Source organism: Aphelocoma coerulescens, chromosome 2, assembly GCF_041296385.1.
Source record: "Aphelocoma coerulescens isolate FSJ_1873_10779 chromosome 2, UR_Acoe_1.0, whole genome shotgun sequence".
Lineage (NCBI taxonomy): Eukaryota > Metazoa > Chordata > Aves > Passeriformes > Corvidae > Aphelocoma > Aphelocoma coerulescens.
The window spans coordinates 17,778,641-17,805,976 of NC_091015.1; the positions used below are offsets into that span (position 1 = coordinate 17,778,641).

At 40.7% G+C, this 27,336-nt stretch overlaps 1 protein-coding gene across 16 annotated transcripts in view; it reads right to left on the bottom strand.

Moving 5' to 3' along the window:
- KIAA1217 (KIAA1217 ortholog) overlaps positions 1 to 27,336 on the bottom strand; it is a 372,020-nt gene that overhangs the window by 165,962 nt on the left and 178,722 nt on the right. For 8 of the 16 annotated variants that reach the window (XR_011148957.1, XM_069006647.1, XM_069006638.1 and 5 more), the window contains exons 1-2: positions 10,728 to 10,929; positions 5,431 to 5,717 (exon numbers count right to left, since the gene is read on the bottom strand). Coding sequence is in view for 13 of the 16 variants with exons in the window: in XM_069006647.1 (XP_068862748.1) it covers positions 5,431 to 5,717; positions 10,728 to 10,797 (357 nt within the window). In the remaining 3 variants the exon portion in view is untranslated. Of the gene's footprint in view, positions 1 to 1,006; positions 1,104 to 1,588; positions 1,608 to 5,430; positions 5,718 to 10,727; positions 10,930 to 27,336 lie in introns of those variants that run through there. The other 8 variants (XM_069006635.1, XM_069006633.1, XM_069006632.1 and 5 more) reach the window with 3 other exon arrangements.

The following is a 27,336-nucleotide window of genomic DNA, read 5'->3' on the forward strand; positions in this document are numbered from 1 at the left end:
CACCTGGAATTAGACAAAGTGATTACCACATTCTGCAGCCCCCTCATTCCCTAAATCCTGCTGAGGATCTACATCGAACTGAAGTTCCTCTCAAGTTTATATCTCTCAGCTGTCTTAGGCAGAACATTAAGACTTTTCTCTTTTCACAGTTTTAAGCTCGGGCACTGTCCCCACCCTTTCCCACCCAGACCTACCCCTTCCCATTCCACACTGAGCGATTTGAACCAAGTGAACTCTGCAGCCCTAACCCTGCTTCCCGTTATCATATCCTGCCGTGCCAGCGGGGGGCCATCCCTTACCTACTGGTGTTTACTGATCTGTCCTGACTGATGTGAGCACAAAAGTGGTTGCAACTAAGAACACAAGGCGTGTACTGTCTCTCCAGAGGGACTGAAACTATCCCCTTTTGTTTATACCTCAAATCCCAAAGTCCCAATAGCCTTTCTGTTGCTAGACTTTCACCTCCAAATGTGTTTACCCTCTACTAATGTACTTTTACCCAAGAAAAAAAACAATTAAGAAGTGTTCAAACGTTACCTATGACACCAAAACACACAATCAAAGTCAGCTTAATCAACTGATACTGTTATTCAAGTAAAAAACAAAAAGCTTTAATATTTTAACAGATATCAAATCCTGGAATAAACGCTGTTGTTATTTTAGGGTTCTATTTTAACAGTTAAAGGAGAGACATCTGGCAATAATCTACAAATAAATACAGTGTCTCCATTCTTAGTTTCTCCTCCAAAACACTACCTAGGAAATTTTTGCAGCATGATTCATATAATCAACATGATAAGTTACAATGCCTTTCAAATAATTCTGAATTCTTAGTTCATTCAATAAAGAACTCATTTTTGAAAGAGAAAAGGGAACATGCCCTGCCAGAAAACTTGCTTTATTGACTCAGCCCTGCTGCCAGCAGGATCAACGTGGTGAAGCAAACTCCACGATTTCAAAAGCATTTTTTTACAGCAACGGCAGAAACAGAAAGAGGCTTATTTACCGAAATGTGAGATTCCACAGGTGAGGCCAGAGATGGTCTGAAATCCTCTTCTTTTAGTTCCAAAAGTTTTAATTTATGATGAAGTCTGTAATAATCCTTTCAGGCTGCCAGGTACAATGCACGCCATATCTCAGCCGTGTTTTCTTTTGCCCTCTTGCAGAGTAACTTTGTTATTTGCATAAAGCCTAGTCCTAGCCTATGGGACTTTTTGAACATCTACATGTTAGATTAGCTGTCTTGACATGCTCTATCAAGCATGACATCATGGATCTCCATGGTAACCTTAGCCACACCTGCCCAGATGCCAGAGTTACCTGTCATGTTCAGACCTAAATGAACATAACAAAAATCCCTCAACCACCATTTTCTAGGCAATCGGCCCTCCAAAGGCACCGGAAAGATTTGGGGTTTGTTTTTAATTGATTGAAATCTAATTTCGTTTGCCAAGAAAACTTCTTCTTCACGGAGCACTGCCTGAAGCACTAGAGCTGCTCCTGACTCTTCCACACCTCCCAGCCTATTTCCTAGTCAAACAACAACTGAAAAAAGCTGTGGCAAACTTCTTCCAGCTCACTTTCTTACCCCAGGCTCACAAACTCCTGCTCTGACAAACTTCCACACAGTCATTTTTGTTCTCTGCCCCTCAGAAAGGTTTTTTTAGAGGTGACTTGTAAAACAGGTTCACAGCAGGGATTACCCCCTCCCATTGCCAGGTTAGCATTTTAACCTCTTAATTGCTAACTGCTTGTCATCCTTGCAGCTACAGACCCAGCTTTTACACTTGTTCCTGCTCTTTCCTTCTCTGCTGACCAGAGTCGACCTCACCTAAGTGGGTGACCGTGTCCTCCCATGAGCTCCACAGCAGATGATTCACACTGTCTGAAACTGAAAACATCCTAGACTGTTTCCTTCTTGCTTTCTCTCTTTTTTTTTTTTCTAACTTTCCTGGGGATTACATTAGCACCTTCCTTTCATTGCCACAGATGAGACAGCTTTAGCAGAGGTAAGGCATTTAAAGCTCCTGCAGAAACTTGCATTTCCTAAAAAAAAATTTTGTTCCTCAGCTTTACAGGCTTCCAGGTGGAGGGAGCTCTGATGCCCAGCTGTGGACTTATCTTAGAAGGGGAAAAACCTGCAAATGGTGAGGGTGAGCTGCCAGGCTGTGGGTCGCAGAGCTGTGGCCATTGGGTGCTGCATTCCCCTGTGCTGGGGTGCACAAGGCACTGCACGTCTGCATCTCCAGGCTGCTGCAAAGTCACGCTCCAGTTTACCACAGACCAAGCTTAGCTGCGGGCTGTTTGCCTTGCTGCACTATCCCAAGCCCCTTTGTGCAAATAAAGATGGCCCCTGCCTCTGTGAGCTTTCCTCTCCTGAACAGGATATCACAAACAAGGCAACAAACCTTCGGAGGAGAAATTATCTGTGTGCACAGCTGGGAGGTTTCAGGTCACCACGTTAGCTCACCACCAGTAATCCCTGCAGGCATTTTACCTGGCCATGATTGTACTTCTGATTTGTGGCAGATTATCAAGAGTAGAAATGGGTCCTCAGGAGGCACATCCAGGGAGGGATTTATCTGAATAAATGAAACCTGGAGGAAACTATTAGTGCATAGTGGAAGATGCAGACAACATTCAGAGCTGCCCTTGCTGGTAGAAGTGACACAGTAGGATGTGACAGCATCAAATAATTTTTCCCTTATGTTTATTTTCTGCAAACAAGGAGTCCGTCTGCCATACTCAGATACTGATGGCTAAAATGGACAAGAGAAGAAAGTCCACATAGGAAAAAACCAGACAATTACCAATCTTGATTTTCTGTTGGTTGTGGACCTTACGGGGTTTAGAGCAATCTGGAAGAGAAATTATGAGATATACCAAGGGCTACCTCCTGACCATAAAAACTGGGGTGTTTCATGTTTCAGCTGCACCATTTGACAGAGAGATTACAAGATGGAGTTGCATTAGCTACTATCCTTGATAGGTATCCTACAGTGGGGAAATTCCCACCATGGACAATGTCGCCGCTTTCCCGATACTGGAGCAGCTGCAGAAGTAAGAAGGGAGAAAAGGAACCCAGAAAGGAACTTGGAAAATAAATTGCTATTTTAATTTAGAATGTGACATTTTAAATCGTGTTTTCCCATACATCTTTGTATATGTTACACATGCATACCTACTACATGTGCATGTAGGTTGTCTTCCATACCACTGCTACACACTTCCATATATATGTGTGGAAAAAAGAAGCATGGATGCTAAACACACATATACACCCTCTAAGGCAAAAGTATACTATAGTCTTATTCATGGAGTGGCTAAGAAAGCAGGCTGTATGCATACTCATACATGCACGCACACAGAGCTCTGTGTGTGTGTATATATATATATATATATATGTACACACATACCTATGTGTATCTATATACAGTTACATATAAACACACGCAAACACACACACACAAGAAATACTGGTATGTGGGTGTGCACACAGAGACACAGTTGGTAAGAAAATCCCCCTCTGAATTGTAATGCTATGATCATCATAGTCTTACTGCATCTGATGAGCCAGACAGTTGATAAATCACATGCCAACTAAGCAACTTTCTTATAATCAACCTGTATTATTTATTTCTGTATGTTTTAATGTGGTTTTGGTTCAGATTATACTTCTTTAAGTAATGCTGAATGGATGGAGTCTTCAGTATTTCCCACTTCCAAGAAATACATTTTGATGCTTTAATAGTAATTTTAAAGTTATTTTGTTTTAAAGTTGTTAAAAAACTCATTACACACAACACATATAATACATATGTCTAATCACTAAAAAATAGAAGCAGGAGAATGAATTTTACCCTCAATAAATTAGCAAGGAAGACACATTTTAAACAAATAAAGAGCAGTTACTGCATTCCTTCTGTAATTTATTGCCTTCAGAAAAGTCTCAAATTACAAAATGTGTAGGGTGTAATGCTGTAGGCTGTTCAAACGAGGTTTGCAGTGTCTGCAACACTGGAACTAAATATTTACATGACTCCAAAAGATCTAATCTCTGGATTTCACCCCCCTCCCACCCCTTTTATTTAATTTGTATGCTATCTTTATCCACCACCCAGCACATTCCACACAGTCACTAAAGTCCATGGAAGAGATAAGTGGGGAGGAAAAAAGTCAAGACTCTAAAAAGAAAGGAGTAAAGCTGTTTAAAAATAAGGAATAGATCATCCTCATTAGAGCTGAAGTCTTGCAGCAATTTTAGCTGAATAGAGATGGATTCTAACAGTGATAGCACCTGGGATCTCTAGAGACCCTGTAAAAGAGAAGTTCTAGGGGTGAGTTAACAAATTACAATCTTTCCAAACCTGTAGCAGTCTGATCTTCAAAGCCTTTCAAGTTTGCAAAGCTTCAAAGAAGCCTGGAATTCACTAAGAGCTTCCACAACAGTGTACAATATTTTTCCAACTTGTTTTTATTCCTTATTTACAATTAATTTGCTATTAGTGCTGAAACACCTATATACCACTAAGGGAAAAAAACTTTTACAAAAAGGTTTGCTGTTAAACCGAGAATAATGAGCACAAGATTTTTTAGACCAAACTCCAAATTCTGATGCTTGTTTGAAAAAAAAAAATTATTGAATAGACAGTAGATTGCCTGAAGAGATTAAACTCTATCATTGCACCCAAAACCAGAGTCCAGAGCTAGGAAGAGATCCTTGCATGGCATTCCCTGAATTCAGAAAGTTGGTGTGTCACAGCCTCCACCTGCTCTGAGAGATACATCAGCATGTCACCTCTCCTCTGACCCTACAACTACTGCTCGCTGCTGGAAAGCAACTGCAGGCAGACAGAGGTACACCACCCTCAGGTACGCTGCTGACAGACGAATGTGGGTGTCAAAGCTGCTTGGAGGAGGCAGATAGTTATGGGTAAGTCTGTTCTGTTTGCATTACAAAACTCAAAAATAGAAAAGAAAGCAAATGAAAGTGTAACAGAGCCAGCTAAAGCATACAGACATACTCTGCAGGTATTTTCTTTTCTCCCAGGCAGCGGTGCCAATACTGAAAGTGTAACAGAAATTAACAGCTGTTCCATATTTTCCCTTCAGCTGTGAAAAGTAGATTGAGACTCATATACGAAGATCAAGAGTCTCACCTTCACTCCTTTCTCTGTGTATGCACTAAAAAAAATGAAAAGCTCTTCAGAAATGTCAATTTCAACAAACAATTCCAACGTAATATTGACTAGATTAATTTTAATGATTGTTTCTTTGAATTTTAAGGCAACATCTGAATCACAGGCCAGATCCAAAAAATTTGTTTCATACTTTGTTAATTCTCCCCTTTTGTAATGATGTAACACTCAATTTTGTAGGAGTTATAAGGACTGTTAAACAAAAAACATGATACAAATTTGACTTCCTTACCTGATCTCTCAGTCTCTCCTGGTGTCCCATTATTGCTGTGGCATGGTGGGGATATTTCTGTTTCAGATGCTCAAGAAAAGCCTCTCTCTTCCTGTCCATTTCTGAGGTTTGCATTCCCAGTATTTCTTTGGAACTGCGAGGGCCACCTACTGTATGTCTTCGAGGGATGTTGCGGGTGGACTTAGAGTGAGAAGAAGCGTGACTGCTCGGGGTCGAAAGGAGCTCTTTAGATCGGAGACATTCTGCATCGTCCAGTGATGTTACATGCAAACTGGGTTTTGCCTGGTCTGAAAAGAAACAAAAACCAGAACCAAACATAGTTTCTATTATAAAAACTTAATACCAACATTCACATTAGCAGCAAAATAGAAAAATAGACTGATGTAAAAGCTAGGTACTTTTAAAATTCTGGCAGTGTGCAGCGGCATGTTCTGCATCATTAGGCATATATACATCATAGTAAGTGCCCCGGAAATAATCCCTTATATAAGCTATACACATACTTACATACTTTTTATCACACAACTGCAGTATTGCCTCACAGAAAAGCAAGTGTCATTAAAGTAGATGTTCCTTTTATATCAACTTTACCTATGTGACTTGAAAAGAAGATCTGACAGGGCTCTTATGCCCTGACCTTTAAGATCTACAGGATGCTTTCTACAAGAAGAAACAGATTTCTTCAATAGGGTCCAGTACACTTAATGGCCCCATAACTAGTATCCTTAAGGATACGAACTGATAAAATTCTTTTGACAGAGCAGATTTGTAATCCTTAATCTTTTTTTTCCAGTGGGTTTTCAACAGGTTCTGAAACACCTAGGAAATAATAACAGGGTTTGGGAGGCTCTTTTTTCCTGATTTGTGACTGTGGTCTGGTTTTAAATTTCGCAGATCTCCCTTGCATTTTATATGTCTCAGGACAGCAGGCTGGAAAATTCTACATCATTTTTTCATAAACCATTTCTTAAGAAATAGTATAAAAGCAAGTTTTGTGTGATATAAAAAAGGAAAAGAAAAAACCCCTCAGATAAATGTTACTACTTTAAAATCTACTTTAAGACCAAAGACCACGACGACATTTGTAAAGAGATAGGCAGACACTGTGAGTAAGTGCTGGCTTATCTTCAGGTAACTCTGTAACATGAATCCTCTGGTGCTCAAAAAATTGTAGACTGGAGCCTTGTTACCTAATACCTTTGAAAAAATCTCTCACTCCTTTGTCAGCAAAGAAAAAAAAAACCTAACAAAATCTTGAAGCACTGAAAAGGCCTCTCCAAGTCTTATGTGGCCTTCCTCATCTTTTCCAGGCAGACTCAGACTTGGACACCCCTGTGAGTGTTAACCCTTCCCAGCACCTCCCCAGGAGCAGGAAGCTCCTTCTTCTACCTGTTTTAAATAAATCTTTATTTCTCTCTGTCAGGCACTTTTTTCCTCAGAGCCCCTTATCTTCCCCCTGATGTTTTCCCTGCATGCTGCCATTATACAGGACAGCTGTTTGGAAACAGGCACCTACTTGCTTCTTTTTATGGTTCAGTCAGTCATTCTGACACCATGCCTACCACTTGCCTCAGGATTTTATGCTGAGGATTTCTCAGCTTTCTGGTGTGCATTGTCAATTGCCTGCCACATGCCATGGAACACCAAGCCCTGGTAATAAAGCAAATCCTCTATCGGTGGAGCCACTGCTGGTGTGGTGTCCCACCAATTCACATAGGGAATCAGTTTCCTTGGGTTCCATAACAAAACTTGGCCCTGGACAGTCTTCAAAGACTTTGCATGTTTCTCTAAGCTGCCTATACTCTTCAAGGGCTCCAAAATGTCCAACAACACCCTCTTGCATTCATGGAAACCTATCCTGAAAGCAGATGCAGACACGGGGCCGAGGCTGCAGGCAATACCATGCTTTGATGAGCACAGATCTGGACACAGCTTTGTGAGCAGGTTTGGTTCACAGGGAAGTCTTACTCTCACAAAGATTCAAAATGTCATCTGTGATCTTCACAGCACCTTCTAAGACCTTCTTAGCAGCACAATCCTAGTCAAACCTTCAGAGCAGCAGCCTCACCTTTGTGTACAAACATGCATGCACTCAACCTTTCAAGCACAACTCAATTAAGAAGCATCCAAACCCTCTGCTTATTGAAAAGTCAGAGCATGAGCCACCAGGTACACTGAGCTTGTTTGAGAAAAATGGCAAACAGGAGAGTTTTGCTTGCAAGAAGCCAGCATGGCTACTCTAGATACACCCAGTGAAAATGGTTTCTGAAAGCTGCACAGTCATTCCAATGGATTTTACATGGGAGGGAGAAGTGGGCTGGGGCTGGATGGACCAGCTTTAATTTGTTGTGCCAAGAGCCTAGAGGTTGTATCCCTGAGGCTCCTGGAACAAAGGCACAGACATAAAATAAGGGATTTTCCTGGAGCTGGAGGGAGTCAGCATGAGCGCGGGTGACTGAGTACAGCAATTTGGTGTAAACCCTCAGAGTATGGTCACAGCAGCAGTTTCAATCACTGCAGTGATGGCAGGCACTTCCTCAAGAAGGCAGGTAAACCTATGCTGACAAGCACAACCCAGAACTCCAGTGTCTGTACTTTAGGTCCTAAATCTCTCTCATGCAAAGTCTTTCCCTACTCTGCACTTCAGTAATTTCAATACCTTAAGAAAGAGCTAATTTTTGGCACATAAAGAGACATATCAAGTAAAGTGTTTTACCCCTGTTTGTTATTAGGTGAAACCTTGAAAAGGAATCAAAAATAACATATTTTTCTTATACTGTATTAGAAAGATCAACAAATTCTCTTATTTTTCTTTCATATATTTGGAAAATACTGCATAAATACCAGTGAAAAGAAAGGAATGTAAACTATGCAAACTAATTTCTCATCTTGCCAGAGAGCTGACTTGGGCATCCAGCAGGATCCTGATCCTGCACCATTACAGCACTCAGCAGCACATGACTTTCTTTGCAAACCAAAATCTGTTGTGTTTCAGTATGGGTCTTTTCCCTACTAATTGCTGAAAAAAAATGTTGTGGATCACTTCCTGGACAGGATAAGTGACTTCAATGGTGAGATTGAGCACTGGGCTGCTGAAACCCCCCTGTGGATCTTGAGACACATAAATTCTACAGATGCTGTGTATGCCAGAGTGCTACAGGGAGGAAAAACTGAGAGAGGTTTTCTGGATTCTGGAGTTGCTCAATAACATCGTGGGTAAACCTTCCATATCTTCCAAGTGAAGATAATAGGCCTAGCAAATCAATCTCCACAGATAACTGTGAAACGTGTGAAACATCATGTGTTGGTTCCCAGATGAGTGCTAAGAGTAGAGAAGGAAAAGGATAAATTATTCAAGTACCCTCCTTGGGAAAAGAGCAAAGAGAAGGCAATAGAAAACTCAGAGGTGTGAGATAAGCTTGTCTCCCTCTCTCCCTCCCTCATATTCTGAAGCTAAAAGCTGAAGGTTCTTCTGTTCAATAAAGAAGCAAGTCTAGAGGGCAACTAAAAGCAAGTCTTGGTGATTGACAGGGAGGAATTTGGTTATCCAAAGGTGTGAGTAACTCTTATACTTGATTTGCTTCTTGCATCTGAAAACAAGTTTCAAGATTTCTTAACATCACAAACGTCACCCATGACTACAGTAAAGGCCCAGGTCTGCAGCATAGAAGCAGTGTATGTAGGATCAGCAGCAAGATTATCATGACAGATTAATGGCTATGAGCTAGGAGGAAAAAAAATAGAAAAACAGAAGTCCTTTGACATGTCCTGGCATGTAACTCTTCTAAGTCACACCCTCCATGAAGTCTACAAAGGTCAGGAAAGTCACTTTGCTTCATTACTTTAAATGCTATGAAGATTTTAAATAGTCCTGTTTTGCAACCTAGGTGACACGAGAACAGAACATTTTCAGAATAATTTCAGAAAAGGAACAAGTGTGGACCTGACCCATACTGAAACTGTGAAACTGAGCCTTGAAGCAAACCCCATTCAATACTAAAATTTTAAAAAGAATACGGATTTAACAGCATGAGTCAAACCAATCTCTGTTACATTTATGTTAGCAGTAAATGTGATATCATTTGGAATTGTTCTAATTTACTTCACTGTCTTTACAATTAGCTCTCTTTCCAATGTAAATTTTGGATATGGGCCAAAACTACTACATTTGGTTATGAGCTTTCAGCACTCAACATTTTTGGAACCATAGAATCAGTCTGGTCAGCCCTCTGTTTTCCTAGCTCCACACGTATCTGACGCAGTTTCATACAAGCCCTACAGAAGAAATGTGTTACTGAAGGCTTTTTTTTCCCTAGACAGACACAAAGTGAAGATTTCCATCCCACTAAACATACACATACAAAGGTTACTCACAATGCTCAGTAATTTTACTTAAAAAGCAATTCAAAAGAGCATCAATCAATTAATGAACACCCAAATTAAAAAAAAAAAAGAGCATTTTTTTTCCTTCTAAGTTGCCAATGCACTATTTGTTGGTATTGCATGCTCATAAACTTATGTTATTTTTTTTAAACCACATGCACTATTTGTTTCACAGAAGCACAGTTAACACAACTTTTCCTGAAGTGCCTTTGAGGAATATAACATGCAGGAAATGGGAATGTCCACAGGTGCCCCACAGATACTGTAAAAGATATAGATTAGATTAGGTGTTTGTCATGCTACCTGAATGCTCTGTTCCACGTGGAATAGCCCACGTAGAATTCGCCAGGAAATAGTTTTCGTTCGCTTTATAGGAAATAGATAGTGCAGCAGTGAATGTATGAATGCACAGCGCCGTGGAAAGCCCGCTTAGACAGTCCTGGCTTCACTCCAAAACAAACCCCAGTGGTTTCACTCAAAGTAAACTAACCCTGTCACAATCTGCCGTGAACGTCCCCCTTTTAACAGACACCCCGAGGTAAAGATGAGCTCAAACCCACTTTTACGAAGGAAGAGCTATTTCTCTGCCATAGCTGAGGCTGGCAGAGCATTTAAAGGGAAGGGGACATGCTTTCCCCACCTCAGCCTCCGCACCGGCAGGATCCCGCATCCGTGACAGCCATGCAGCGTGCTCCCGGCTTCAGGGGGCACACAGAAATCTCTCCCAAGAGAAAGTTAAACTCATAAAGTTCCAATATTAGGGAAATGTGCACAGCAGAGCCATTAGCTCAAGAAAAAAATGCCTTTTTTTTTTTTTTTTTCATGCATTCTGCCTCCACTTATAAAAAGCAGCAACGAGGGACATGCTTCAACATAACTCCATCTTTGCCTTACTTATATCGCCGCTTACTTACCCCTCGTCTGCCTGCTGTCTGTTGGGCAAGCCAGGCACAGCTCAAGTTTCTGGCTTTCATTTTCCTCCATTGTCCCTGCCTACCGCACAAGCTCTCCAACTTGGAGCCGCAGCTCCCGGACCGTCCGCGCCGGGCTCGGGAGGAGGAAGGACGCGCTGCGCCGGCGGCGCGGAGCCCCCCGGCAGCCCCGCGGCCGGACGCGGTCCCGCGGCGGCACCGGCGCGCCCCGAGCCCGGCCCCAACAGGTGACGGCTCCGCAGCCGCCCCTACCCGGCCCGCGCCCCGCGGCAGCCGGGCGGCCGTGTGAAAGGCAACATTTCAAACGCGATTACAGGCCTGAGCCTCCGCTGGAATCCGAACCCGCAGCCTTTTAAATCTCTGTCATGGGACAAAAGCCTTTCCACACGGTATTTTTTTTTTTTAAGCTCGTAACCACCAAGCCCACAAACATTCCTGATAAATGCTCCTCTGTCTTTTTTAGCGTCTAGTTTAAAAGTAATTCATTATATAAACTCTTTGAGGTTTTGTTTTCAGTTGGATTCTTTCAAGCCGCTCAAAGAATGGATTGGGGAAAAATCGAGATACAGGAATTCAACTTTAGCGAAGCCAATAAAAACGAATGGTAGCAATATGTAAGCAGGGACTTGGGTTAAGAGGGATTCTGAAGCCTCAGTAGCAAAACATATAGAAACATGTAACTAATTGTCTTGGCAGATCACAGGTCAGCAGCCTGCATGAAAATCGATAGATCTACCAGGCTGCAAAGCAAAAAATAATGTGGCTGAGAAGGATGAGATCAAATCCCACAGATTCCAGCAGATGCTACATGTGTTGATTAATAGAGAATATCAGACGGATTTAGTCTATCCAAATCATAACACTGAGTCAGAGATGGTGGAACAAACTTAGTGTTGAGTACAGCATGAAGACCAGAAAGTTTATCCACAGACAACTTCTGAATTAGGTTAAGAACAAAGCATAACTGAGATATTAATAAAAATAGGCAATTTCTCACTTAAATGCATACTCCAACACCAGGTAACAGTATCTTGGATGTCTTTTTAAACAGACCTAGCATGACATGGTCTTCCAAGTTTTCTTCAACTCTGACTTCAATATAACATCAGCCAAATTGTTTGCAATGACCTCTTAACCACCCAGTCCAGACAGGCTAGGAAAATTCCCCTACGTTTCCTTCTACATCTCTATCTGGCAGAAATGTCATCCTGTCTACTTAGATTATTGAATGCAGAAATGTTTTGCATGTATATAAATTCAGTACAGAAGCTCAAGGAGGATCACTCTCCTCATGCTCCTATCCTCCCCCTTCCAGGCAAAAAAAAAAAAGGCATTTGAGTAAATTACAAGGAACAACTGATAACAAACAAAACTATTGTTCATTAGATCAGACATACATATTCTCTAGCACTTCAGAAATATTTCTTTTCCTTTTTAACAATTAATTCTATATGGTCTTGGAACCTGGCAAAAGTCCCAGAAATCTGGCATGGAAAACATAGAAAAGATGAAAATACGATTTAAACATTAGCACTGCTATTTAAGGTCTGCAGTACAGTGCTCCCAGCAGAATACTATACTATAGTTACCCTGCAATTGTAAAGAAAACAGTGTGATTTTATTTAGAATAGTGTTTTTACTGGCCCTGGGTTCCTCCTGCTCATTCTGATTGTGGACTATTTTAGGAGGAGAAGTGATGACCAGCCATCCCACTTATCTGATGTGTGTGATATGAAGGAATGTACCTTTAACCGATGGTTTCCAGAGTCTGGACAATCGTGATGAACCTCTTGCAATTTACATTCACAGCCAGCTGGAAGGATAAGAGGGTTCTTGCAGGAATAGTGAACACTGAACACCACCTACTTCAAGAAATGTAAAGGAACTCAGAAACCTCTGATGGAAAAAGAAAGCCACTGTGGTTGCCTGGAGCAGCACCATGAAAGCTGTATTAAGACATTACCTGTACACAGGGCCCAGAAACTGAGAGTTCAGAAACTAAGGGCATTTAAAAAGACCTCATCCTAAAATACCACAAAAGAAAGCACAAAACATACTTGCGTTAAATGCCTGAAAGGAAGGAACTTTTTCAGCCTTGTACAAAACCAGGGTTAGCTGTGAAGGTCAGTAGTGTTTGTACCAAGAACGTTAATAAGAACAGAATCAGTGCACTCTAGCTCCTTAGGAGGCTTTCCCTCCATCCATGGTGGGGAAAAATACCTAGAAAATTAGTCTAAGACTAAAATAATGATGGCAGTAACAACAACAATAATAATAAAATTAAACTATCTACTTTGAGCCAGCACCTTTAGTTTTCTAAAGCCAAGAGCACAAGAAAGAGTTGTTCTGTTGACTTTCCCAGTCCCAGAGAGCAGCCGGGTGCCCCTCGGGAAAGTGCCAAGCTGGTCTGGAACTGCTGCTTTCATGGCCACAGCAAGATGCTCCCACTTCTGAGACAGACAGGAAATGGTACTGATAGTGCTGCTAAGGGGCCTGAGCAAACTGGACACCCAGAATATAGAGATGGTCTAGGAGAGATTGGTTTTTTGTTTGTGGACCCATGACTTGAAAACTGGGTGTCACCTTATGAGAACTTCTGCACCTGCAGAAGTAGTTTCTCAAACAGGATTAAAGAGCATTGGCAAAGGCAGAGACTAAACATGGCACACTTTAGTATCATCAAAATCAAACAAAACAAAAGAGCCTGCACATAAAACATAATCACCACCCAGGAAACACAATCACCTCTACTGCAGCTCAGGACAGGGAGCAGTTGGGTCTCAAAGCATGTCTCATTTTAAGGAAAAATTCCTTGGTCTCAAGCTGGATTTAATTTGTGTATCTGACAATGCTATTCCTCAAGATGTTACCGGAGTTAATTTAGAAGAATTAGTGAAACTCCTTTAGCAGCTGGAGACAGCCAGAACCTTTATATTATTAGGCTCAAATAAAGAGCACCCCAGTAGAGTCACTGGGATGAATCACTAACGACAAGTTAAATAAACTTGATTAACCAGTTCACAGCACGCAATCAGCGTTTGTTTATCTGTGGGATCAACAATAACAGTGGTTCCTTTTAATTACTGTGCTCAGATCTGGATCCATCAATATGAAAACAATGCAGAGATAATAACTGCCAACAGGTTATGATGTTTTAATTGTGTTTAAAATTAATGTCCCAGAGCGACTTCAACTCTTCTGGATTTAGCATATGCGTAAGAGGAACAATTAACAAATACTGGCTGCACTCAATTAGTGCAACTTATAATATACAACAATGACTCCATGGCTCTAGCAATTATTCATAACTAAAAATCTGGGAATCTAATTATTATTAGTTAAATCATAAGAAGTGTCCCATAATTAAAGACTTGTCTCAATGTCCATGTGAAATCATGCAGCCACTGCGAAAAACATCAGGAATGCTCTCTGCAGGAACCAGCCTGACACTGTTCAGCCTATTGTAGTCCAGAAAAAAATATTAGACCGGGAGTGGTGAGGCAGAAGCCTGAGGGGAATTATGAGCACCCAAGTGGGTCACACTGCAGCACCTTTCCAAGCCTTTATATGGCCCGAGATTGCTTGGGACTGCCCTGGGGCTGCTTTGCAGGAGGGGAGCATCATGAGGATGGCTCCAGTGTGTCAGGAAACCTCCCCTCTGTACTCCAGGGAATTGGCCATTCTCTGTGAAGTAGTCAGATTTGAAACGGAGAAAGTAACTAACTTCAGAAAAAGAGCAATGAGTTCACATGACAAAGCTCTGATTTCCCCCTTGGACAGCAGAGACCAGCTTCAGGGCTGTAGCTTGTTTGAGCACATCTTCATTCTTGTTCATCCTCAGTGTCTTCACTGCTAGGCTGGGTGGTGGTCTCTCAATGCTTAAAACTAAAACAGACTCACTTCAAAAAGAAAAGGACTATGTTCAAACAGCATATTATCAAAGAAGATATAATAGCAGCCACTAACATGTACAGGCAAAATGAAAAAAATTCTGAGGTCTATCAATATGAATCCATGTAAATACATCTGGGGGCAAAGAGGATTACTTTCTAAATTAATTGTCTATTGATTTGGTATTGTACAAGGAATTCGAGATTTTTAAGATGTGGAGGGGGGCTTTATGATCATTTGGCCTCATCTGCTTAGTAAAAGATCTCAGTGAAGTGGGTCCTATTTTTAATGCAAGCATAGTGGTTAAACTATTCAGTGCTTAAATTAAAGGAAAACATCTGAAATTGATTTTAAAATTTACAGTGACAATCTAAAACAACTACTGGGATTATTTATCATGAAATTACCTTCCCTGTTAAAAATCTGTGGAGAGTTTTCAATATTTATACTCTGTATATTCCAGTTCAGTTAAGAAGTCTCCTACTTGTGAGGCAAAATTAGCCAAAGGAGTGAAATGGTAACACTCAGCTGAAGCAAAAAAGTATGAGTTTGCACATCTCCACAACAGAATTTCATTGTGTCTTGTCAGACCAGGTTTCAGCTCTTCAGAAAAGTTCAGAGACTAACAGTGGTGCTAAGAGCCAGACTTAATCACTAAAACTGTACAAAAGAGTGACTAAGAAGTTGAACATAAAATATTTAGGCAGAAGATATATTCATCCTTCCAATTCCATTTCAAATATAGCTCTGGAAAGTGGCTATAATCACCTGTCACTTGGCATTGCCAAGCTCTCAGATGCTCATCTCAGTAACAGAGCAACCTTCATGCACTCCAAAAGACATTTTGTTCAAGTTCACAACTCTCACACCTGGACATAGATCATGTTAAATAGGTTAGATTTTCTGTTTTCCAAGTTTTATTTTTGTTTCCTTCCTCTCCCTCCAATTTTATAAATAAGTCAAAAGGCCTGAGGGCGGTAAACACTTTTGCATGCCCTAAATCAAACTGAGAAGAACTGTGGTCATCACAAAGAAGTGCCAACATTCAAGTGAGGAGAAAAACAAAAAAAGGTGATTCTTTTCTTTCATCAATAACTTTGTCTCCCTCTCTAGTTTGGGACAATCCCAACAAAGCCAACAGTAGATACACTTTACCATGACTTCCCTTTCTGTTGCCCAAGGGAAGATGGAACAGAGCTAAATGAGCGTAATTACAGGATCCACGTTTCTGACTCGTTCAATGCAACACCTTATTTCAGCCTTTGTACCGCCTGTTGTCGTCCCACCATACCAAACTAACATGAATATGACTGCACTGCCACCAGAACAGCCAGCTTTGAGCTGGCAACCCTGACATGCCTCAGCTCCTCCTCACACCCGCCAGCCCTTCACACACCACATTTTCATACAGGAAGGTAAGGAAAGAAATCAGCCTGCAAACTCAGAAACACTCAGAAAATATGATCATGTTTTTGTAAGGTACCAAACAAATTACTCTGTGAAGGCAAAATATGCCTTACATTGCAGAAATTTTAATCACTAGAGTTTAATGGAATAAAAAGCAATATGTGGGTGGGAAAGAACAGTGTAGGGGATTGTTCCTGAAGGAGGTGGATTAAAGGGAGGGGGGAAGGTCACTTTAAAGTCAATCTGCTCTACATTCAAATTCTATTTCTCCCCAGTGTAAAGCACTTTGGTTTTGGTAAGTTCACTTTGGATAAATTGACTCAAAAAGAGCTCTGGTTGAGAGTCTCAATTCAGATTGATCCAACATTTTAGCAGTACCAGAAGAATAGACTTACTGCCTGAAACACTGACGATTTCATGGATGTCTGCAGGATCTGGTTGTACATTTATGAGGTGACATGCTTTAGTGATCAAAAGTATCAAGAGCTGCTCTACACAAAGTATAATTATACTTTGAAATAATATGAGAGATCCTTTATTTTAGCTTTTACCATGTATACATCAAGTTTATAAGATTGTTAAGTGACTGCTTGAATTAACAGGAAATACATAGTATATTTCAATAGAGCCTGGGTTCAGAAATAAAGTAATAGTTCAAGTTATGCTGTGATTACCATAACAACTTACTTATCAAACAGCATTTCTGATAAATATTCTACCACAAAAAATTGTTTCAATAAAAAATTGGTAAATAATGATTAGAAATATAACACAATGGCATCAGTGTTGCCAACCCACAGCATTCACACAATTCATGATGATGGTCTTTCTTGAAAAGTAACATTTTTGGGAACACTATTCATTTTATTCATCTCTGGACTGTACCCAAACACGTATTTGACTTTTCTCAACAATGTCACTGGAAAGAACTAGATTTTTTTCTAAGACTCAGACTAAAATCAAGTGAGAAGTCCGCACCATTAATGATTTAATGAGTTGGACATTTTAAATCATTTTTGCCACAGTTTCTCCCTGTCCCCTACTACAAAGGCAGTACTATAAAACAAATTACTATCCGAATGTCTGAAAAGACATAAAACCAAGCAGAATAAATCCTTACAGCCTTTTTCTATGCAGATCTGATTTCTAACCCAGCAGGGATGGTTGCAGGTTGTGGTATGTAAAGCTTTTCTATCTACCCTTTGTAGGGCACCAGCCTCTGAAGGCAGATGTAAGAGCAGAGGTCTGATGTAGACCTTTGAACTTGTAATGTTGAATGACCTCTCCAACAGTATGTACATCTCCCTCCTTCAAAGTGCCTCTCTGACCTCCCCAGACCATGCTCATGCTATTATTAAGACAGCTGATTAGTAAGAAAGCAATTGGAGTTGACAGTAGAGGCACTGCTGTTCTTTTTCAGGCCTGCCCAGTCTGTTCTGCTGGGATGCACACTTACTAATTCACTCTTCAGTATTTAGGGTTTCATAGCTTTAGGGCAACAAGACCATTTGATTATCTTGTCTGATTTCCCATTCTATCACAAGCCATTAAATTTGATGTGGGAACCTCCCACAAAGGCCAAAAGCTTAAATGAGATGAAGAAGACATTACTGATCTCAGGACACCAATGCTGCATCTGCCCTAGCATTTGTTTAAAACCCCACCACACATGCAATGAGATCTACCTGGAGGATCAGCATAAGAAAGTGAGGGACATCAAGCTCCCATCTGAGGAAGCATAACACTGAGCAAAGTTCTCTCCTCTGCCTATAATTTCCCCCATGAGAAATTCACCTTAAAAACCTCCAAACCATCCTAACCAAAGCAGTGATACACACATCCAGTCACTGTCTCCAGCCCAGTCCATCTTTTATGCATGAGAAAAAAACCTGAAAGGAAGAACACCTCAAAACATACTGTCCTGATGTACATGGAAGGGAATGAATCCTGCTGAGCAATGCCCATTACCTGCTGAAAGGTGCAAGCATGACAGTTGATTTTAATCACTGCCTTTAATACAGAGCTGCCAGTGCTGTTATTTGAGGGTGCTTCAGCAGGCAGGCCCACAGACACGGCTGATGGAGCTGCTGACTTGGGCATACCATGTCCAGCAGCAGCAGGACTGATACAACCCTCCACCCTTCCACAACCATCCAGTAAATACAGGCTTTCTTGCTGCCTGGGCTCAAATGGCTTTGCAAAGATATTTGTTCTCATTTCACAGACTGTGTTACAGTTAACTGACTCATGTTTAATTACCCTCAGTGCTAAGAAATAGCCTCCTATTTCTTCATGGCGAAGTTGCCTTAACTGCAGTTTCCAAGGATCAGATTTATTTCCCCTTGTCAGCCAGACCCAGCAGTACTGTAGAATGTGTGCTAGGTAAGAAAGCCACCTCACAGACTACTCACTCACTCACTCACTCACTCACACATCCTGAGCTCCATCAGACTTGCATTATCCTTTTGTCTTGGTTTTCTTCTTGGAAAACACGTCTTTGCCTCTTTTCACTTTCTTTCCAGTATTCCCATCTTCTCCTTGCAGTACAGATAGTGGGATTGTCAGAGCCCATTCTTCTGAACTAAACATACTAACAGTAATAAAAGGGTACATGACCTAAATTTACCTCTGAAAACACCGGTGCAGCTGGATGCTGCATGACAACACAGAGCTCCCAGGGAAAGGGGGCTGAGGCTGGGGCACTCTGCCCAGCCAGGACACGGAGCCTGTGGCCGCAGCAACCTCCTCCCAAAAAGGGAAAGAATGTTTCAGGTTTTGCAAGGGTAAAATGTCCAAACACCAAGTGAGATGCAGTGTCATGACTCACGTCATATCCTATTCCTCCTACAAGGGGAAGTCTGCTGCTCCTGTGCAAGATAAAAACAGAGAAAAGTAACAAAGCTCTGTCTTATCAGGCCACAAGAAGCATACAGAACTGCCTGGGGTGAAGACAAGAATAAGCAACATCAGCATAGGAAGGTGTCATACAAGGTTTAAGCTTTTTCAGAGGCAGAGTGTCTATCTCTCTCATGAATAAATACGTAACCCAAGACAATTTAATTCCAACTGTTTTGTATTTCTTACAAAAACTTTTCAAACCATGGGATGACTCACAGGTGAACATTCCACTGACAACATAAAGTGACATTTTATTATGTATGCCCCTTTACAAACTGCAAGTCTGTGCTGAGATATATAAATATGTTTCATAACATGGCATATGCCTTTACATACAGCACAGTGCAGGGTAGGGAGCAGGCAGTAAGTACTGACAATGACAGATTTTCCTCAGTCCAGAAGAAAAGGCTATTAAATATTAATTGGCAACACAGACAGCCTTTACTGCATATGTATATACTCCAATACTCTGATTTCTAAGACTCATTTGCAAAATGTAACTCTGTAATTTGTTCAATTTTATTTATGATTTTCATACTATTGCTGTAATATTTAATCATTAATATAATAAGGTCCAGTAATAAATTCCTGTTTTCATCCCTCTTTTGCTTTTTTGCTCTAGAACTGTGATTAAAAGATAATGCTTCAAGACCACAGCTGGAACGATATTTAACTCCTTTCAGCAGCTGGAGGAAATTCTGGGCAAAGTGCTAGAAGGAAAGAAGTACAAGATCTCTTTGAGACGAGATACAGTATTACTTACATGCCTCCATTTCACTCTTATAAGCTCCTCTAAATCCCCTCTCACAACAGAGAGTAACACAGGAGTGCCCTTGGAAGAGGGTGAAGTAAGTGAAGGATGAGTTTGCAGTCCATGAGTAATATTAATGTAATGCTTTTAGTCTGCTCTTATGCGGAGTCTTCTAAAGGAAGTGCCTAAACTCAGCCAGAAAACACAGGCTGAATACCACAGTTAGGGGTAAAATGCTGCAGGCAGTAATTATCAATCACTTTCTTTTCCCAACCATCAAAGAAGGTAATTTGTTTGTTTTCTCCACCCAGCAAGGAAAAGACTGGGTGGTCTTCTGACTTTTAGAGTCTGAGAAATATTCCTCTCAAGGGCAAGGCTACCCCAGGCCTCCTGGGCAGCATGAGGTCCTTTTTCAACATGGTCTTACACTGTATTTGATTTTAGTCACAGACACTAAGACTGTGGCAATGTTTTGCAAATCATCACTAAATACCTTTTCTTCATAGTGCTGTGTAAATCTCAGGAGTGTTTCCAAGAGATGAATAGAGCCTTGCTTGTTGAAAGGTAACATATTTCCAGTTCCTCAGCTGTCCTTATCAGTATGGGACTGCCATGCCACAGAGATTTTTTTATCAGGTTAGAGACTAATTCCCCTTCATCTTGCAGTAGTTGTCACCAGTTGCAAGAATACAACAGCTTCATTCAATATGTAAGTAACTGTGAATTCTGATGTTATTATTTCATTGAGGAAGTGACATCCCAATTAAACAGTAACATAAAAACTCAGCACCTTGCAGAAAATTCAAACAATTCTCCTATTTATTTAAAAACATCAATTGGATTGCTACACATTCAGACTTTAAAAAATGAATTAAAAAATTTTGTTTCCTCATCCTCTACTTAAACAATGTACATCTGATAATACCTATGCTAAGAGCCATGCCAGTTAAAGTTGTGTACAGAAAAACCTAAGTCATGGAGTGTTCAATGTTGCAATTCAGCTTCCCTTTGCAGTAAAAGGAAGCTAGGAGAAAATGGGACAGGAACCAGGCTGAAAAGCTTTCTGAAAGCTGCAGCTGCAGCCAACAGCTGAAATTTAAAATCAGACATTATTTTCTCTCCTCATCTTGTGGGCTCTGCCACAGTTTCAATAAACCACAAATTTAGCCACAGAGGCACTATCGCTTGTAATTTTCTTTTGCTGATGGAGCTAAAATAAGAACCATTAACACTTCCCCCAACTTCAGAAAGCAGCATATGTCCCTCTCCAATAGGGCTCTTGACAGGTTCCATGTGGACAATGTGTTAGGCAGGTAGCAACCGCCAAATGTGGTAGTGTGAAATTAGCAATTTAATATTGCCGAGAGAACTGAAACACAAGATCATATGGGTCAAGGAAAGCAGAAGCAAGAACTGCTGCCATTTCCCAGCCCCGCGAGAGAACTGACATGTGATAGCCAGCAGACATGGCTCCCTTGGATTTCCAGAGGGCATGTAGCAACATCCCTCAGTAAAGAAACAAAGAGAGGAGATCTTCCACTGATAAAATCTGAATAAAAATAGGAAAAACCCTGTAGGAACAAAAGCCAAATTTCCCTGGAGATGTAGATTAGCAATCACACAGAGTGGACTGGTTCAGGCAGCTCTCAACATTAGCGAGCTGAAAAAGGGGTTTAAGCTAGGTGGCAGAGCTTACTGAGTACATTCTGATATTCAGGGAAGACAAGGATTGGTTACAAGGAAGAGACCACAAGATTCACTGACTAGGCTGTAAATTGTCAGATGAAATCCCATGTAGACAAATGTAAAGTGATGCACATTGACATTGAACAAACTATTATCTCTCAGAAAGAGAGTTTGAGGTTATAATCATTTTTTGAAAATTTCAGCTCAGTGCTCATTAGTGATTAAAAAACCAGATAAATGTTAGAAAGTGCTAGGAAAAGAATAGCAAAAAAGGCAGATAATACCATTATGCTACTGTACAAATCCACAGTCTACTCACATTTTGGATATTGCATGCAATTTTAATTTACTCCTGGTCAAAAAAGATATAATAGAAATGTTTAGAAAAAGGCAGCATGGATGATCAAAGTTATAAAAGAGTTTCTGTACAAGGAACAACTGAATTATGTAGAACTCTCCATTACGAAAACAGATGACTCAAACATCTGTTTGAGGTCTATAAACATGAGTGACAGAAGCTGAATGGAAAAAGGCTGTTCGTTGTCTCTCTCAATACAGACTGTAGGGTCATCAAATGAAAGAAGTAAGCTAATGATTCCAAACTACACAGATGTGAATATTAATTTCCCAGAGCAATATGGAAGTGAAGCTGGGGAACTTCCTGCTGTAAGACATTGCAGTTACTGAGTTAAGAGGAGTTAAAAAAAATAAAAAACAAACTAATGGAAAAAAAAAATCCATTGAGCACTGTTAATAAAATGGACATAATCCTTGGTTTCTCTCAAGTAATCTTTTAATCGCATATTTTTGGGAGCTGGGAGGATATTCCAGAAGTATGACTACATACTTTCCTTGATCCCACATTCTTCCTTTGGTAACAATCATCATTCAAGACAGGTTGTTGGGCCTGCTACAACTGCTCTTAACACTTGACAAGGTACAAGAAGCCCTAATACTGATGGCAACACTTTGTAATATGTGCTAAACATAAAGAAATAGAAGCACATTACAACAGAAAAATAGCAACCCTAGACCTAACCAAAACACTGTGCTCTCTCTTGAGAATCGCATGGAAATCTCCTCCTGAAGAGAGGATATGGGAGAAAATGAATGGCATACAATATATTAAGTCATGTCTCATCTGTTGTAGAAAATAGTCTATGCAGGAAAGTTAGTGCAGTGGAAGCTAGAGAACGAATTTGCGGTGCTTCGGCTGTTCCACAGAGGTGACAGACAATGCAGGGTAAATCTTAGACAGCATCAGCATCCAGGGCTCTGGATACCATCAAGTGTTGGAACACTGTTAAACCTTTTGAACAAGGGATCTGTACAGCTTGGCAGGGCTGAGATCATCTTTTCTCCTGCATCAATTCCCTGCTACTGAGAAGCCACTCTGGAGGACTTTAGGTGCCCTGACTTAGACTGAAGCACAGCATGGCACCAAGCCTCCCCTGCCCTTCCCCATTTCTCTGGGATATGGGACCTAGTGTACAGCAGGCAAGGCTGTGCAGATCAGCGCACAGTACTCCACAAGGCAGCACCAGGATCTGGTAGGTCATTGGTAATTTGCTCATTTAGAAGCACAAAATCTGAATGTCTGCTCACACTGCTGCACAAAACCTTGTGATGAAGGCATCATATGCTTTGTTCCTGTAGTTCCTTGGAGATTTGCTTTGACTATTTCCTATTTGAGATGTGTAACCATCTTTATGCTTTTTCAGTCCAAGGAAACGAGATTTTTTTTTTTTTTTTTTTTTTTTTTTTTTTTTTTTTAGTCAGGAGACATTTTTCAAGGGCAAAGAATAATACACCTTTTATTAAGCAGTGATGCACAGTAAGAAACTTTTTACTAGCCATTTCCCAAGGAATGTTATGACTGGCTGACTTGAAAGAGACCTATCCAGAATCTCATTAGATTTTCAAGTACTTTAGAAAGTAGTAAAGCAATGGCAGTTTCATATCTGAGATTATGTACTTGTGTGTTAACTGCAGAAACACATCAGAGTAGTTAGGAGTGTCATGCACTTGGAGCTATTGCTGTAACAGGGAGCTCTTAGAGTCTGGGATTCTGTTGCAGCAGACTCTTTGTAAACATTTTATTTGCATGATTAAATACTGTTTCTCAAGTGGTGTACATCTGACACAATATATAGTGATATATCTTAGTAACTCGTCACACAGAAAATCTGAAGTAGTTAAAAAAAAAATCACAAAAGTTTCATGGGTGTGGAGCACACAGTTTGTAACACCTTGCATAAGCAACCTTCGGATACTGTGGTTTGTGTAGAGCAGCCAAATCTGTCCTCTACTGGAGACCAGGGCTCTGCACATGGACCTGCAAAGGTGGCTGCAGGCTGGCAGATGCACTGGTTGTTCTAGAGATGTTTTACACCCATCTGCAGTATTGGCCCTGCAAATGAGAGAAAATAAGAGTGCTCTTTTCTAGCTGATGGGACTTCTCCTTAGATACCACCAAAGCATCCCAGACCTTCCTTCTTCTGCACAGAAGCCAACCTGCCAGACCTCACTTAGTCCCAGCCATCAAAAGTACAAGCAAATGCCCACCTAGTATCCACTTAGCAACCACGGAAGTTAAAGAGGAACTTGCTGAAGGTAATTCTTTGCACTGACTCTAGACACCTGTTTTAGGATGAGATGAATTAGTCTCCTGAGACACCTCTCCATGACTGTACAGTAGCATATGCATTAGACTAAATGTCCAGCATGTACAGGACCAATGTTACAGGAGCTGACTCTTGCACGCAGCAGAGTAGAGCACTTATTGTTCAGTGGGCCGCTCTCCAATGGAGGTAGTGGTGATCACTTGAAAACATCTGTACATGTGGTTTTTTGGATGGCATGACACTTCCTTAAATAGCTCTGAGAATAAAATAAAATTAATTTTTTATTTGGAAAAATATGTACTCTCTATACATGGAAATATCTCCTAATACTCTTTCTAACATTTCCACGATGTTTTAGACAGTGAGTGATTCCCATGTAGACTGTTCTCCTCAAGAGCCAAGCATATGTTTAATTCTAAATTTTAGACTCATGTTCCAGATTCTCTGTATAAAGACTTTCCTATTTCTATTTTTACCCAACACTTTTTGTCATACTGTTTTGCTGCCAGCAGACTAGACAATCAGTTTCTAAAAGACTTCTCTCTTGAAACAGAACAATCTAACCCAGATCATATGAGGAGACTCTCACTACCATAAAATGCCGTTTTACAAGGCTGAGGATGGTCTGTCTTTCCCTTGCACTACATTTCTGTTTGCAATGTCATACCAGATGGAGCTGTTGCCTGATTCCTGCCCAGACTTTGAAAACCGAAGCATGAAGCCTGCTCTTAAAACTTCTGTCTGTAACACTTCATGAGTGGTTGCTGTGGCTGTGCCAGAAGGGTTGCAAACAGCGCTTCCTTCTACACTTTGACCCCAATCCATGTAGACACACTGCAGCATCCACACCGGGCTCTGCTGAGCCATGTGGGGATCTAGAGCTGTGCAGCATATGGCACCACACGGAGAGGTAACACTTCTCTCACACAAACACACGTGTGCATCCTGCCACTGCCTGCTCAGCTGCTGCTTCTCTCACCTCTTGGCTCATCATCTTCAGTGTATTTTGCTGACAACATATCTTACTTTGCCTCACCTAGCACCCCCCCAAGAAACACAGGAAGAAAAGCTATTTAGAGACAAAGGCATAGTTAAAAGACTGCGTTTTTAAAGCTGTCAGTAGCAGGATAGAGTGGATAGTTGGGCTAGTGAGAGGCTGAGAGCTGGCCTGGGGGGTTACAGCTGCTGAAGGCTGTGAGAAAGTGAGCACCCACCTCCTGCAGGTGTTGAAGCTGCTGTCCCCTAAAACACACAGCCTGGCCGCAGGAGAGGGAATTCACTTCCCATCAAGCTACTTCATCTCAAGACTTGTCCTAGCTTTTCACTTTGTGGTCGTGACCCGACTGTGCTCAATGTCCTGCCAATGAAATACAGGCAACTTTTGCAAAACTAAACAGTTCCCTACCATGGAAAGTCCCAGAGTTTAGAGAAAATAGGTTGATCTCCACCCATTGTCTGTGTCAAAACTTCCTTCACAGCCTCAAATTACAGCCTTCTAATGAAAGTATGGGGAAATCAGATGAACAGAGAAATCAGACTTTGACAATAGAGACATTAATGACATGCAAACCACGGGTTTTGTTTTTTTTTAAAAAAAGCTCTTTTTAAAACTTCCATTTGTCTCTCATCCTTAATGAAACACGAGGAGTCCCAAAAGAAGAACATGCAGAAGCATGTCCCACGGGCTCCCTGTGGCTGGCAAGATCCCCATATGAAAGTCCAGAAACTTCATCAGGCCTGGATAAGAAACCTTAAAGCTATTCTTAGATGCTGCTTTGGAAACCGCATACTGATTTTGAACACAGAAGAGTAAAAGTTCTCTTCGAGAGTCCTGAAAGATCTTAAAATCTTCAGTCTTTCTCTAAAACCTCATTTGTTTTCAGGGTGAAGCCTCAGGCTGTTGGCTCTCCCTACAGCCTCAAAACTGGCTTGACCACAAGAGATTCTGCTCCAAGCCGGTGTCATAAAATTGATTAACCACTTAAAACTCCATGTAACATCTCAGAATAAGTCATAAGTGGAGGTATATTTTACTCTGTAAAACTCATGACACTTGTTTCTGGAGTTACACAATGATGCAGGCACGCACACTTGGTACTTTGGACACACTCCAATGCCATCAGTGTAAGCTGCTAAGTTCTGAAGGAAAACTAAACTTCCATAATTGCTATTTAGTTACTGGAGTTGATGTCTGGTTGAAGATAAAAACAAAACAAAACATAAAGTTTTAGACGAAATACAAGCTGTGGTGCTGGCAGAATTTTGAACTGATCTTATAAAATACCTGCACGTGGGATACTGAGCATTACTTCTTAATGTTACTGCATGCTCTTCACAGGAATGGGGTTAGATTTAAATCCCAACAATGCATTAGTGTCACCTATGGAAAGAAAAATACCCAAGGAATATATAGCTGATATACACCCCCTAGAAAAAACCAAAAAACCCAACACTTAAACTTGACTTGGCAAAGTCTTTACACATATTAGATAAAAGACTTAGAAAACAGATGCTCCTTCTTACCAGCAGCCAAGATCTTCTAATAACCCTACAACTTGTTAATCAACTAACATATGGTACCGCTTTAGGAAAACACACCATTCTGATGTTGCATTTACATGGTCTGTTTCCTACAAAACTACTGTGAAGATTTAGCCATTGTTATATAACCTAGTAAATTTTTTTTCCTATACTTTAAATTAATCAATAAGTACAGAAGTAAGAAGATAATAAATTTTAATCCAAACAATAAGTAAAACTCATTTTCACATAGTTTCCAGTGATGGATAAATTTCCACTTACTACGCTGAACCTCACTAATCTATAAATATCACAACTTGCTGCAAAATTATGACATGAAAATTCTGTTGACTTAAAATCCCTTAAAACCCCTTAAAACCCACTACTTTAAGTTTTTTAGGGCAAAGATAAACTGCCAAGGCAAAATTTAATGTAGCTTCATAATATCTACACAAGGTGGTTCTTACATATACATAACTTCATTATTGTGTTTTAACTTCTATTTTAAACACATAAGAAGCCTTACTGTCTCCTAATAAGATACCACAATATCCTTACACATAATACAATACTGCTAAACACTTCTAGGTGAAAAATTAAAATGTAACTGGCTTATTAGGTTTATCTTTTAATGAACCTTATTCACTTATTTAATTTTAAACCAGTATGGCTCTGCTGACCTAGTCTTTCTATGCCTGTCACTGGCTTAATTTACGAATACTCAGCTGCTGGACCATAACTGCTTCTGCCACCCTGACAGAAATTCAGTGCCAGTCCATTCACAGTGTCACATACCTTGCACAAACCTACCACC